The sequence below is a fragment of the Thermobia domestica genome, chromosome 13, assembly GCF_964235325.1.
Source record: "Thermobia domestica chromosome 13, izTheDome1.hap1.1, whole genome shotgun sequence".
Lineage (NCBI taxonomy): Eukaryota > Metazoa > Arthropoda > Insecta > Zygentoma > Lepismatidae > Thermobia > Thermobia domestica.
Window position 1 is genome coordinate 194079291 of NC_137466.1, and position 14290 is coordinate 194093580.

Sequence of the window (14290 nt, forward strand, 5' to 3'; positions counted from 1 at the left end):
GAACACTTATTTTTAAAATGTGAAGAAACCTTAAAAATAAGGGAAACATGGAAAAAGAAGGGAGTTTGGTTAAATTAGCTTGGAGGCTAGGCTTTAATGTAAACGGAAAGGAACTAAGTGAGAAAGAAATGTAAAAAAAAAAAAAAAGAACTTCTTGAATTTTGGTGGAAAAAGAAAAATTAAAAAAAGCAGTATATGTTCATTTTTTTCTCACTATTTTTTTTTTTCAGGAACCAAACTTCCGAAGAGAAGGAAGAAAAATGCCTTGAACCTCTGCACAACTTTGAGAAAGGAACGGGACGAAATATGGTAGATTTAGGAAAGCTCTGAAGTTCACAATTATTTACCTTTGTACCTGAGGTAAAGCGATAACGTTTGTTTGTTTGGGTGAAAAAAACAGATAAGATTAACTGAGAAAAGCTGTGAGGGATTGAAGGTATGTATTTAATTTACATGAAATAATGTGTGAATTAATGATAACTTTATTCTGTAACTAAATCTCATACTGCGCATTAAGAAAATTCGGGCGTTTAGCATTTCGAATGGCACTAAATATGCACGGCAACCCTTGTCAAAACATTAGAACTATTTTTTTGGTAGAAGTTGAAGAGCTTTAGTTTAATCTCATCAGAAATAAACATTTTGTTAAAAACGAATTGGCTAAAGAAGCATTTCAAATTAAAGAATTTGCAGTTACTTGGAAGGTCAGAATAGAATGTTGCCTTGTACTTTGTTTGAAAAGCTGGGATATTTTGTACTAGAATAAGTCAATGACAGCAGGTATCAAGGGTTTGGCTATTGTTTACCATTGGGGGACCAGGTTTTTAACCGACTTGTTTTGCGATATTTATTCACATTCGGTTAGGTTAGCTTAATAATATTTAATTTAGAAAGTATTGCCGAGCGAACTTAAGAATAGATTAGGTTTCGTTTCTTTCACTTACTACATATGTTTGGCTCAGTGGAGCTTATCGAAACTTAACCCGGTATCAAAATATGTAGACAACTCAAAGGACTGTAAAATGCACATGTAAAAATAGGACTATGTTTTACATATATTTGTGGCATCCTATTTTAGGAATCCATACTTGAATTAATTAATTATGGACTTCTTTCTTCAGGAAATGCCTTATAAATCATTTTCTTAGTGGTAGTTGCATTCCTGGGTGTACATTAAGTAGAGATGCAAGGGTTCGGAAAAAACTCGGCTTTTTTGGAAAAAAAAACTCGGTTTTTTCTGCTTCGCTTTTTTGCTTGGGAATTTTTGGGCTTATTTCAAAATTCTGCTTTAAATTGATAAACCAAATTTTGTTTCACTTCTCTATAACACAAAAAGTCATTTAATTAGTGATTGATGCCGATAATAATATAAAACCTCGAAAATAAACCATGAATTTCAAATAGATATTTCAAACAGTTTTACTTCTCAACATATTTACATTATGAATTTTAAAGTATTAACCAATGTATATAGTTAGATTTTTTAACCTCCTACATACAAAAGTAAGCAGGGTTTGCAAGAGCCATGGTTGTTTTTTAAAATGCCAAAAACCCGTTTTTTGGGGGGAGTTTAAACTAGGTTTTTTTGGTTTAAACCAGGTTTTTTTGGTTTAGATATTTTGCTTTATGTATTTATATTACATATTGACAGAAATAAGTTTGTTTCGCCTTGGTGTTATTATGCAACAACAGGGTTATGCTGGAAGAGGTCACATAAGCTTAAAGAAGTCTGGTCAGTAAATTTCTTAAATTGCAAAACTCCCGCCCTAGTCATCGGGAAAACCCCGTCATTATTCTAAATGTAAAACAATAACGGAAAATTCGTGTTATTGCTTTGCATGTAAAATTTAAAGGTCAACGTATCATAATCAGTACGCTAAAAATGAGGTATTAAATTACAAATTTAGTACGTACATATCATTGAAAGTACAATCCAAGCCAATGTTGGAAGCTACGTAGGCAATCGATAAATTTTGCCAAAATATATAAATATATTTAAGCAACCTTGACCTCTTTATAAAACAACAGGCATTCAGGCATGCAGAAATATACAATTTAGTTTCGTTTCGTATGTTCAGGCTTAACATCCTTACGTAATACCGAGGTTATCAAGGAGAAGACTTTCGCTTAAAGTGACATCCGAACCGCTACTTTGTTTACGCATGAAAGAAGGGTTGTGGTTCGACCGAGAATTGAACATGGGACACCTTGATTAAAAGGTGAAAAGGAAATAAAACTAATGCAGATGATTTGATGTGGGGAAACGTCAACATGAAGTTCACACGATTTGCATTTTTCGTTCTTTTTTATTTTTTTGGTTCAAACCAATTGTTTATTTAAAAAAAAGAAAAAACAGTTTGTGTAAACCAGCCAACCCTAAAAGTAAATACTTCTTTTAAAAATACACAAATAAGTAGCAAAATTCTATTTAGTATTTTTACTTCAAAATATTCCATACCCTCTTTTTGGAACAAAATAAAATTAAAATAAAGCATAAGAAAATACTTAGATTTATATGATACACTTAAAGGCTACACATCTGGAGCTTTTGGTTTTGTATATTCTTGAAATTCTACAGTTTTAAATAAGCACCATCACGGTTTACTCAGTCCTCAAGTTTTCTGTATTTTTAACAAGAGGGATTCAACATATGAATGGTAACCCACAATTTTACTATTTTAAGAAATTAGAGATTTTCTGCTGCACAATCCATTTTGAAAGTCGGAAAGCTGATTTTTCACATAAGACTATACATGAAGGATTAAACGAAGCGGGATGCGTTGCTGTCTATCTGGTGCTGCATAACTCAACAATTGAAAATTTGTTAGTTACCATGTTCTTGGCTCACACCCTTCATATCATTATGGAACTCTCCCCACCAGCACAAAAAAAAAAAAAAAAAAAAAAAGGACTACGGAATATATTTAAGATAAATACAACTGCACAACAAATATGATTGAGTGGAGCTTTTGCGCTTCTATCGGGAAGTCCGGCATTCAACTCAGCATTCGACCATTTTGACAAAGCTTTTCTTTATTCCATCTGTGAAGTAGAAATAGTGAGGCGTGTACTGTGAGTTGGCCGACTTCCTTTCTTATTGTTTTTAAATCGTTATTATTACTAATTACCAGCAGTGACGGTTTTGCGAAGGTTAGGGGGGCGGTCTTTCGGACTGAAGCGTGTTCCCCAAAATTACGGAATGTCTCAAACAAACGAAATATCTATTAGTTATGCCTTTCCTCATAAACTTTATGCTCCCGTCAAATAAAAATTACGAATGTTTAGAAAAACTAAACATTAGTAAGAAAAAAACTCCCAAAATACTTTTCTAAATCCGCCACTGCTTCTCAGTATAAAATGATCTTCAAGATTGTATCCGGAAGATTATCGCTAAATATATAAACGAAACGAAATACAGTGAAACCTCTGAATAACGGACACCAATGGGACATGAATTTTTGTTCGTTATTGAGAAGTGTCCGTTTCAGAGAGGTTCAGAAATTTAATTTCTCACAACGGTAATTGTACGCAGTAATATACAGTGAATTCATTATGTATGAGCGTACATACGTAAAATTCAATATGACAATAATCTATTTAGTACGTATTTGAATTACTGGGAGGGATGAAGGAGAAATTCATTTTTGTTAAATAATAATATTGCTGGGGGATGTGTTAATATATTCGTATACCGGTACTGCAAAAGATAATGCGTATATGCTAAGTACATTTAATCACTCTGTAAGCATTTCTCGTTTATTTAAAATTCTCAGAACCTTCTCAAAAGATGCATTAGGAACCAACTGGTCGGCTAAACTAATTTGTTTAGCGAGAAAAGGCATAATTTCTCCTCCACAAGGGTAATAAAACTCATTAGCAAGTGTCCTCTGAGAATCCTCGGTACGGTTTCGGAAGAAACATGTGTGTGTTTGTGTATTGGAGCGGCATCTTCGTTGGCGGAATGGATGACAAGGCATATGGGAGTGCATATGTTTATTGACCCAGCCCGTCACTAAGAATATCCTCTTAGAGACAGTGAAAAAGGAAGCCGGGAGAACTCCAACCAGACTTGTTCCAGTATCATCAGTAAAAGAAAAATGTTGCTTGTCCAAAAAAACGTAATAGAGGAAACATTGCTCGTTGAAAATGTTATTGTAAAACAAACAATGTTTGTTTTGTTACCTATGAAACTGTCGGGAAAGATGCAAGGCCCAGAGGCAAAAGGACTAAATTTGTTAGGGAAGGGAAGATAGTTCGCATAGAATTCTTGGCCATACGACTGACTCTGCATGTCTTATCGCATATTGAAGGTTTTCTAGGATTTCCACCAGAAAGCAATTTATTGCGGGCAGAAAAAAGAATAATTTCAAGTTCAGTTTGAAGCTGCTCTGTTTGATGGTTCACCAGGCCTAGACTCATGATAGATACGCTTGTGAGGAATAATATATCGCAGAACCGAGAATAATTCCTGTCCATTATGAAGAGGTTATTGAAAGGTCTGGGGGAAAAAGGACTGTCCGCGCGTCCGTATCTGAGAGGGTCCGTAAAAGAGAGGGTTTTGTTCCATAAGGGAACATATATTTTTGCAGGAAAAAGAAAAAAATGTGACCGTATTATAGAGATGTCCGTTATTGAGAGGTGTGCGTTAAGGGAAGTTTCACTGTATTAGTTATGCCTGTTACTCATAAACTTCAAGCTCCCCCAAGTAAAATTAGGACATTTTAGGAAACGAAACAATCAGAGAAACCCGTTCCAAAGTACGTTTCTAAATCCGCTACTGATTATTTGTATAAATTAGTATTCAAGGTTGTATCCGGAAAATTATTGCTAAATCGTTGCACAGTTACAGTATAACAGAAATGTGGAAGTACGGTTAGAGGGATATATTGAAAAGCGTACGCTTTGACGGATATATAGAAAAACGTAAGTTTAATTTTTGCGCTAGGAGCTAGAGTACTAAGCTCTTAGAAATGAAATACAGATGACAAACTGAAATAATCCTGAGAAGAAAAAAATGTCGATAACTCAAAAGTTAAAATAAAATTAAATAGCCTCTAAAATTGCCCTCAAATACTACATTCTTCATGGTAGCTTTAATTCGTAAAACATGTGCTCCATCCATCTTGATGGTGAATTTTAGAGCGAAATATGGCATTTAGGTCATGGAATTTATATCTAACTATAGAATATACTATAAGAAAGCTATTTAGATAGAAAAATCATGAAAATGAAAAAAGCCAAAATTTCCAAAATTCTTGTTTTTTTTCCCCAAAAGAACCGGCTTTTTATGTGAAAAAAACCATCGATTCAAAAAAGCCGGCTTTTTTGCATCTCTAACAGTAAGTTTATGAGGACTTAACTTTATATAACATGTCATAAAAACGACAGTGGAAACAGCACGATTCAATATGTGCTAGATGGCCTCTGTCGCATAAGAGTAGAACGAAGGGGGTGAGCCTGCGCGGGGTTTCGTCCGTGGAAGCAGGCATATTAGTGGCAGTGGATATGCGCGTATGCGAGAATAGTGCAAACACAATGTTCCTTATGTCAGTAGATGTCTTACGTGTCTGACAGCTGATTATTATGGATCATGACATAACTGATTGGATAGACAGGAATTCAGTTCATTATGGCTTCCTTATGGATAATTACGTTCTTAAAAACGTACCATTTCAATTACGTCTTTTTTTTTTTTTTTTTTGTTAACATTATTAGGAATGTCAGAGGTAAGATCCTCATGTATTTTGATTACTTACGTGTTCTTGTATTGAAATAATATTTGATGTTTTTTTTTTTTTTTCTGTAAAACGCTGATATAAGTAACTTGAAAAGATCATGCCGGGTATATGAACAAGTAGAGAGCACGTAAGACAATAACCATTCACGCTTTCTGTACACATAGGGGATCTATACGTTCAGTTTACTCGGGTTTATCCCGTTTTGTTGTCCTGATTTTTTATTAGAACATGGTAAAATCTTTGCAATTTATTTTAACTCAATGGTTAACATAAACTGTTCAGTGAGGCCGATCTGGCCCAGTGGTAGAGTGCTCACTTCTGGTGCTTTGGATTCCTGGTTGGACCTCAGCTCGGATCAAATGAACTTCGTGCGTGAGTTTGCTCTGAATTTTCCCGTTTCCTTCAACTTTCTTCACTCCATCATTTCATTCATTATTTAGTCTCGGCGCATAATCATAATAATAATAATAGAAAAAAATATCACCAAGCAATTTTTGAACTTTTTAGCTCAAAATACTTGAGGGCCTACAGAAGTTCGCGTCACTGCCAGTGTAGTTTTCTGTGTGTCTTTGCAGCAGACAAATAAAAGGAACAGGTTCACCTTTAGGAGAACTATGTGTTTTGCTCACCTGTTTAGGATAGTTGTAGTAGTTTCTATAGTTACTTAGAAAACATGACTTATTCAATGCAATAGAGATTAAAAAAATGAATGGAGGGATCTAGGTAGTATGTAAATCTTTTCTATAATTAATGGGTTATTGACAGCATTTTGTAGTGATAAAATACCATAACTAAGATTTATTGTAATATGATTATATGTTCATTATGTAAAACTGCTTTATCTCGAAGTTCCGGGTTCGATTCCTGTTGGGAAAGCTTTGAAATTCGAACGCATTATGGTGGTTTGAATTTTACCTTAAACTAAGGTTCACGCCTCAAATACCCTCGATGCTCTAAACGCGTTTCCAACCAGACAATAAACACGATTTTCTTCACGTTTTAATTTTGTTGAACTGTGAAATTATTGATTTATTTCGAAATAAGCTTTTAGTTCCACTTTTTTAATTTTATACTAAACTACCAGATTGCCCGTGCTTCGCATGGGAGGAATTCGTTTCATTTTGGGCATGAAGAGCAATGGGAGTTGAATTTGGATTTAAACAGAATCGGAAGTATCACTGTTTGTCTCAGCGACCTTGAAAATTATGGATTTGACACTAATATCGATCATTTTTATATATCTCCCCCCAGGGCCGGATTTAGAGGGGCAGTACACCGGAGCACGTGTACCCCCCTCCGTTGTGAATATAAACTATCTAAAGTGAGAAGCTAGCAGCGAAAATAGCAATACTTTCGGAAAATTTAGTGTCATGTTTCCGTTTCGGACTTAAAAGAAAGCGGAGCTTTGCAAAAATAATAGTTTAACTCAATTCCTCATAGACACCACAGATGTCTCTAGGCATTTACAACATTTAAATTTGATTCAAATGTACTGGTAGTTATTGGTGCACCCCCCGTCAGAAAATACTAGATCCGACACTGTCTCCCCCTTCCTACGTTGCACCATCAAAGTGAAATGATAAAATCTATCCCTGCCCGAACTTTATCTATGTTGAAATTTTCATCGAGATCGGTTGGCTGCTTCAAGAGTTATAAAGTCACACACGTAGTCGCTTTCAACTTTACATATTAGATTTTATATTATTATTTTAGAGATGCCATTCTATTTTTAGCTGTTGTAATTATGATCATCTTAAGTAGCCATACAGCAATACCTCACAGAAAATGTGGCAGCACTTTCGAAATTAATTACAGTTCAACTTTCCACGTCCGGTAACCAAGTTAAATTTCACGGCCGGAAGCCAATGTATAGTATATTATTGAGAACTTCAAGATCTAATTCTTACGTGATAACCAAAAAATGTAAATTTTGCAAAACGAATCTAAAATAACCTACATCTAAGCCTAAGGTATCTGAGAGAGAGTATAACTGAAGAGATTATGGCCTAATGGTATAACGTTCATTTCTGATTACGTGGATGTGCACACATCATAAACGAATTTTTTTTTTTCGATATATTTCTTTTATTTAGTGAAAAACAAGAAACTTAAAACTAAGAAAGACCGAATTAATTTTTTTTTCTATGGAATATTGTGTTTTCACTAGCCCAATTTTTAGAACACATATGTTCTGTAGATACATTGGAGCCAGTTCATTGTGAATCTCGTACATTAAAACAAAGACTCGTACATTAAAACAAAGACTCGTACATTAAAACAAAGACTAGCTTTGTTGCTTAAACCGTATGATCAATGCTTTGTTTGATTTTCCAACATAAGTACAGACACACTAACAATTTCATCATTGCTAATTATTATTTATTGGAACTGAACTTTCTTACTATCTTGTGTATAAATATTCAGTGATTTTATTAAAGTAAGTGTAAGCCACACTAGACAGCCTTCCATGAAAACGTTTCATTCTCACATACTTGATGTTTTCGTTAAACACGATTGCCAAAACATTACATATTTTATGCAAATAACTTAGGCTAATTATGGCAGGTAAACGTAAACCTTAACTTCAGCTGTTTATATCACAAAATAATGTTTTGTTTTACTTTCGACAAATACCTTAATAATTCTGTATTTGCATGAATTAAGAAGAGAAATTTCATTCCCCTGTAAAAAAATCAGAGATTTATGTTTTGAGCTCCTAATTGCTAGAATTTTTCCAATCTTGAGGAAGTTTTCTGGATTCTATTGCATTTGCATTACACAGACGTTAGGGCAATCATTGCATAGGACTGTTTTAGTTCTTTAAAATTGTGTTTTTTTTTAAATTTTTCTATCTCTGTCTATAAAAAAAAGCTATGAATAAAATCTCCAGACAGTAAAAACTGCTGTTATATATTTTTTTATTCTGCATAAATAAATACATAAGAACAATTTAATTATCAAAACTTACAAAGAAACTTTAAAACTCTTAGTCCTCAATTTATTTAAAACATTTACAATACTGCGTATTTTGGAAAATGTTTATAACCTACAGTATATTGTCATCTACATTAAGAGACTTGCTGAAAGCACAACGCAACAAGTGACTTCTCAATCTAAATCTGAGGCGGTATCCATTGAGAAAAGTTTGTCTTTACACGTAAAAACCCGTTTGTACATTTTTCCCTGTCATTTTACTGTCTTCTACTATAATTGGTTCATGTCCATTTAGGATAAGAGGGCGAAAACCAAATCCACTTCAAGAGATCAACATCGGAATAGAAGTTCTTTCAGCAGACCTTAAATAATGCTTCATGGATTAATAGAAAAGCAATGTATTGGTTTATGCTTCATGGAGTTATAAAAATATATATAGTTGTAATTCTATAGATGCAAAATGCTTATATATTCCTTGCTCTTCCATTTTATGTATTTGTTTTTCTATTTACCAGGTTGGACTAACAAAGAATAAAGTTGGAATCCAAGAGAAATGGCATTGGCTTTTGCCATATTTGCAATTACAGCCATAGTGGCACTTCTTATAGCAGTATTTTATTTCTACCCGGTAAGTTAATTCTTCGTACAAGTTATTTGTAATTGTGTTAATGTATTAGTATTTGAAATGAAATATATTTCGAATATATTTGCTGGTGGATGCTGTAGGATACATATTGTAGAGGAAATACTACGAACCTTATAGTCTATCTCTAAAAAAGTTAATCTTAAATTATTTCAGTAATCGTTATTACTTATTTTTCAGTAACTTTTTAAACTGCTACACTAGCATTGTTGTGTATCCTCTCATCTTATTACTATCCCAGAAGAGGACAATTAAAAAAAAGAAAAGAAAAAAAAACTGAAATTTGTGAAGCACTTCAGTAGCGTAGCTAGAATTATTTTTGGGTTGGAGAGGGGACAGCGAGGGGGCACTAAAGTTTTGATGGGACCATTCATATATAACACACTAAATAGCTTGAAACAAACACACACACTAAATATATATATATAAGATTTTCCTATGGTTTTTAGTTAAAGTAACGGAGTTCCTTCTTTTAGCGTTTCTAGAAATGTAAAATCTGGAATGATCGTTGTCTTTACTTCTTTTAAACAAACTGAAAATACAGCGTGTTTCAAAATGAATATTGGGGTTTTAAGGCTTTGTAGTATTTATTATAATTAACTTACATTTATAAATAATACATGAAATGAAAAAGCAACTCAGTTTTGTATGCACGGATGCGCATGTACTGTTTTTTTTCTTTCTGCCGTTAGAAAGCGCTAGTAGCAAAGATGGCAACTAGTGAGCAGAAAGCTATCTGTGTGTTTTACATTTTGCAAAGACTGAATCTATAGTTACAGTGCAACGCGTTTTCCGTATTAAGTTCAATTGCAATCCACCAAGTGATAATAACATCCATCAGTTCGAAAACAGCGGTTGTCTGTGCAAAGGAAAGAGTACAGAACGACCAAGAGTGACTGAGGAACGTGTTGAACGAGTGAGAGAATCATTCACCCGTAGCTTCAAGAAATCAATTTGAATGCTAGTCGTGAATAAATAATTCCAGTGACCTGTGTGTTCGGAATTTTAAGGAAATTGAGGAATTTAAGAAAAAGGATTGAAGCATTTGTTGCAACAATTACCCCAAACACACTGATCAAAATAAAATAGCTTTAGGACTTCTCAACAGGCAGAATACTTAATAATAATAATAATAATAATAATAATAATAATAATAATAATACTTTCATAGTAGTTTGACACGTTAAATATATATATATATATATATATATATATATATATGTAAACATTCTGCCTTTATATATATGTAAAGAGTTAGAGTTTAGTTAAATGCTGTCATATCAAAGGTAATAGAAAATGTAGTTCTAAGTTAAGCTTGTTCCCTTGCCTACTTCTTCTTCCCGACTATTAACCGGTATTCTTCAACGTAATATATGAACTTCAGGCAATTATAGTTTTGAATTAATGAATCCAAATCAACGTATTGTATTCTTTATACATCTAATTTCCCTTTCATGTTGTAATTACTGCATTTAGTGAAATTGTGATAGCTTCATACCAATGCTTATTACGGACAGCCCGATGAAAATTGTCGTGATTTGATTTTGTTTTTGCTATATATGTATTTGATGGAGTCAGTGTATTATTCCGTGCGTGCTTAATATAGATTGTACGGAGCGCGGAATAGAGAATGGCTCGTCATAACTCTATTGAGATTACTGCTATATATATATATATATATATATATATATATATATATGTGTGTGTGTGTGTGTGTGTGCATGCTTCATACTTTGAAATAAGAATTATTCACTACGAATGTTTTATTATAATGTCACATTACATGCTTTTATGATACTGATTCTGTCATATTGTTTATATTGGTCATGGAAAGTAAGAAATCAGTACTATTTTAATGTGTCAGAATATGTTTAATTGCCGTACAAATTATGAATTAACCACAGTGGTTTGACTGATTACCAGCTGTCTTGAGTGTTCCATCTCAGTGTGCTGAAAATGTTCCTTGATCTAAAACACTTTCTGCTCTCAGCTGTCACAACCAGGAGACCTAAGCGGATGTCAAAAGCTATACATCCTGGAAACAACAACTGAAGAACATCGACTTTCTCGAATTTCTGGTTCATTCGACTGCGTAGCTGCAGAGCTCACTCGGACGGTAAAATGAGAGAGACTACAATAGTTTTAGCGTAGCATTTCAAGAAGTTACTGAAGAAAATAGCATATACTACTGAAATAATTTAAGATGATTAACTAACTAACTAACTAACTAACTAAAAAAAAAAAAAAAAAAGTTAGCATATTTCGGACATATTGTTAATATCACATTATTTTAAAAATCCTGTATTAAGGATTAAGCCTTACTTACGTGGAGCAGCATGATATTGAGTGAATTTTCAATATTTTTGTGTAAAAATTCCAACTTTCCTCTGGTAATTCCTGTCTTAAAGGCGAATATTCACGACTTTTTAGGGAATATGTATAACATCAATGGGCGAGTACTTCCCCTTAGTTCCTTCATTTATTGTCTTACTAAAGCTTGAAAACAATGATAATTAAGTTACATGTATTGAAGATTTACGTATTTATTTTCCATTTCTATTGCTTGAACTTTTATCAGCGTAATTCAGTATTGACTTATCACTTTTGTCTTCTTGTTTGGGGTTCTACGTCATTTTCTTTTCTACACCTAGGCCTTTATGAGTCATGAGCATTCTAGTCAAAGTGGAGTTCAGACAGCATATACTGCCAGTAGAGATTCAAGCAGCTTTTCCCGTTGATCTAGTGGTTAGCATGTGTGACCTTTGCTGCATGTGGTGTCCCGGGTTCGATTCACTGTGGGAGCTCAAAAATTTAATCTCACATCTGTCTTTTTTTTAAAGAATAAAGTGTATAATGTGGGATATTGAACTTTTTTTTTTTTTTTTAATGAAAAAGTGTGGGTTTATGATATTAGTGACAATCATTTTGCTACAGTGATTCTCCTGATGTGATAATGTTGACATGCTTAAACAATTTAAATTATTATAGTTTTTTTTATTAGTGTAGTAGAAACAGAAATTACTTGTTTTTGAAGCTCTAGGTTACATTTAGTGTATATCGTATTCCTATTGCAGGGATCCAGAAGTAAGCCGTCAACCGTTCCAGGACCAGATCCTTCAGATCCAAAGTAAGCATAAAATTTATTGGTAATAAAGGGAAAAAAAAATGTACTCACTGAAGTTTCCAAATGTTAAAACTTTATCTTGACGCTATCTATGTATTACAAGGTAACCAGCAAAAGTTCTTGCTGCTCTACTAAAGCAATGATAAACAAAGAGGAATACAGTGGACGGTTCGTACCTTTAGGTTTCAAAGTAATCTTCATCAGCATCCAACACCTTTTGCTAACATTCCTGCAGGTGCACAATACCTTAGTGATAAAACTCGGCGGTCGTAAATGCAAAGTAGTCAGTGAGTGCGTTCCGCAGGTCTCCCTCATATGCGAAGGATCTCCCACGGAGGTGGTTGTTGAGGGAATGATACAGGTAGTAATATGTTAGCGCAAAATCCGGTGAGTATGGTGCATGGTAGTGTCTTCCAGCCAAGTTGCTGAAGGTTCTCCTGAGTCCTCTTTGGCATATGTGGCTTGGTATTGTCGTGCAGGAACAGTACACCCTTGCAATTCACCAATGCCGACCGCTTCTGCCGCAGTGCATGGTGCATCCTTTGCAACTGCTGAGAGTAATGCAAGTGCTAATGGTCTTCCTAAGTGGAAGGAGCTCATAATGCACCACTTGCCGACAATTCCACTATACAGAGAGCATAAACTTGCGTGGGTGCAGAGGTGGTCTTGAGGTGGAGGAATAAGGTTACATGGCTACGCTTGGGAATATCATAGAGGACCCGCTTTTCTTCACCAGTAAGCAAGCGACCAAATTGGTTGTGTTTAGATTTCGAGTGAGCAAGGACAAACGGACTGACACTCATTTCTTGTTGGCTGCCGACAATGTGTGAGGTACTCACTTGCTTGACTTGTATGACTTCCCTATCCTATGTACGAGGTATAGTCTGACTGTTTCAGCGGAAACATGGAACCTTTCTGAAAGTTCATCACACGTAAGACCACTGCCGTCCTCGATGGCTGCTTTCAGGGCCTCGTCATCTAACACATGTGGCCGTCTACTGCGAGGTTCATCCGAAAGGTACACATCTCCCGAACCGAATTTCTGGAACCAATGCCTGGCGGTGCGTTCGTTTACAGGATTCTTCCAAATGCCTGGTATATGCGGCACCTGACAGACCCACTTTATAAAATTATACAGCAAACATACGCTAACAAGCTGCTTCGATACCTCCATTTCTCTTCGACACTAAACAAGCTATGACTGCTGTGTGTACGCAACGTGCCTTTATTACTGACGGTCGATGGTCAGAGTAACTCCCGATCGCTTGGCAGACAGGTACACCATTTCGTTTCCTCTCTCTGAGCATGTGATTAATGGGACTCAAAAACAGTAAGGACTTTTTTTGGTTACCTTGTGTTTTAGACATACATACAGTACAGACGGACAACATATAGTATTACGTCATTACTTAGTAATACTGGTAACATTATGCAAATGATAATAGGTACTCGCATTGCACTTTTAAATGAAATAGTGAGGGCAGAAAAAAGGTTAGATATAGCGCACATGGCTCTGGAACTCATAACAAAATAGTACTTATGTATTTCGGAGTAGTAATACAAATGATAACCTGTGTGTGTGTTATTAAAAAGTTTTTTTTTTTTTTTTCTATCTCACTTCTCTGTAGCTTTTGGATAAATCAACTAAATACAAATTCTTATAATAACTTGTAGATGTTCTAGGATACATATTTAAACATGGAAAGAACTCTCCTTGTATCCAGTGCTGTAGTATTCCTGTTAAGAATTCGTACTCTTCTATATTTCGGCTAGCGTTGGGACCATGGACCCGAACACTCCTACCGCAAACTGAAAGAAATTACTATGACATTATGTAGTTTTTGGTTCCGT

General features: G+C 34.6%; 1 protein-coding gene across 1 annotated transcript in view; it reads left to right on the top strand.

Annotated features, from left to right (window-relative positions):
• The first annotated feature begins 280 nt into the window (after positions 1-280).
• The window catches only part of LOC145668912 (cytochrome P450 20A1-like), a 47782-nt gene continuing 33772 nt past the window's right edge, over positions 281-14290 (top strand). Inside the window, exons 1-3 of the mRNA XM_081737193.1 lie at positions 281-436; positions 9188-9300; positions 12390-12442. Coding sequence (XP_081593319.1) covers positions 9226-9300; positions 12390-12442 — 128 coding nt within the window. The 5' untranslated portion in view covers positions 281-436; positions 9188-9225. The remainder of the gene's footprint in view (positions 437-9187; positions 9301-12389; positions 12443-14290) is intronic.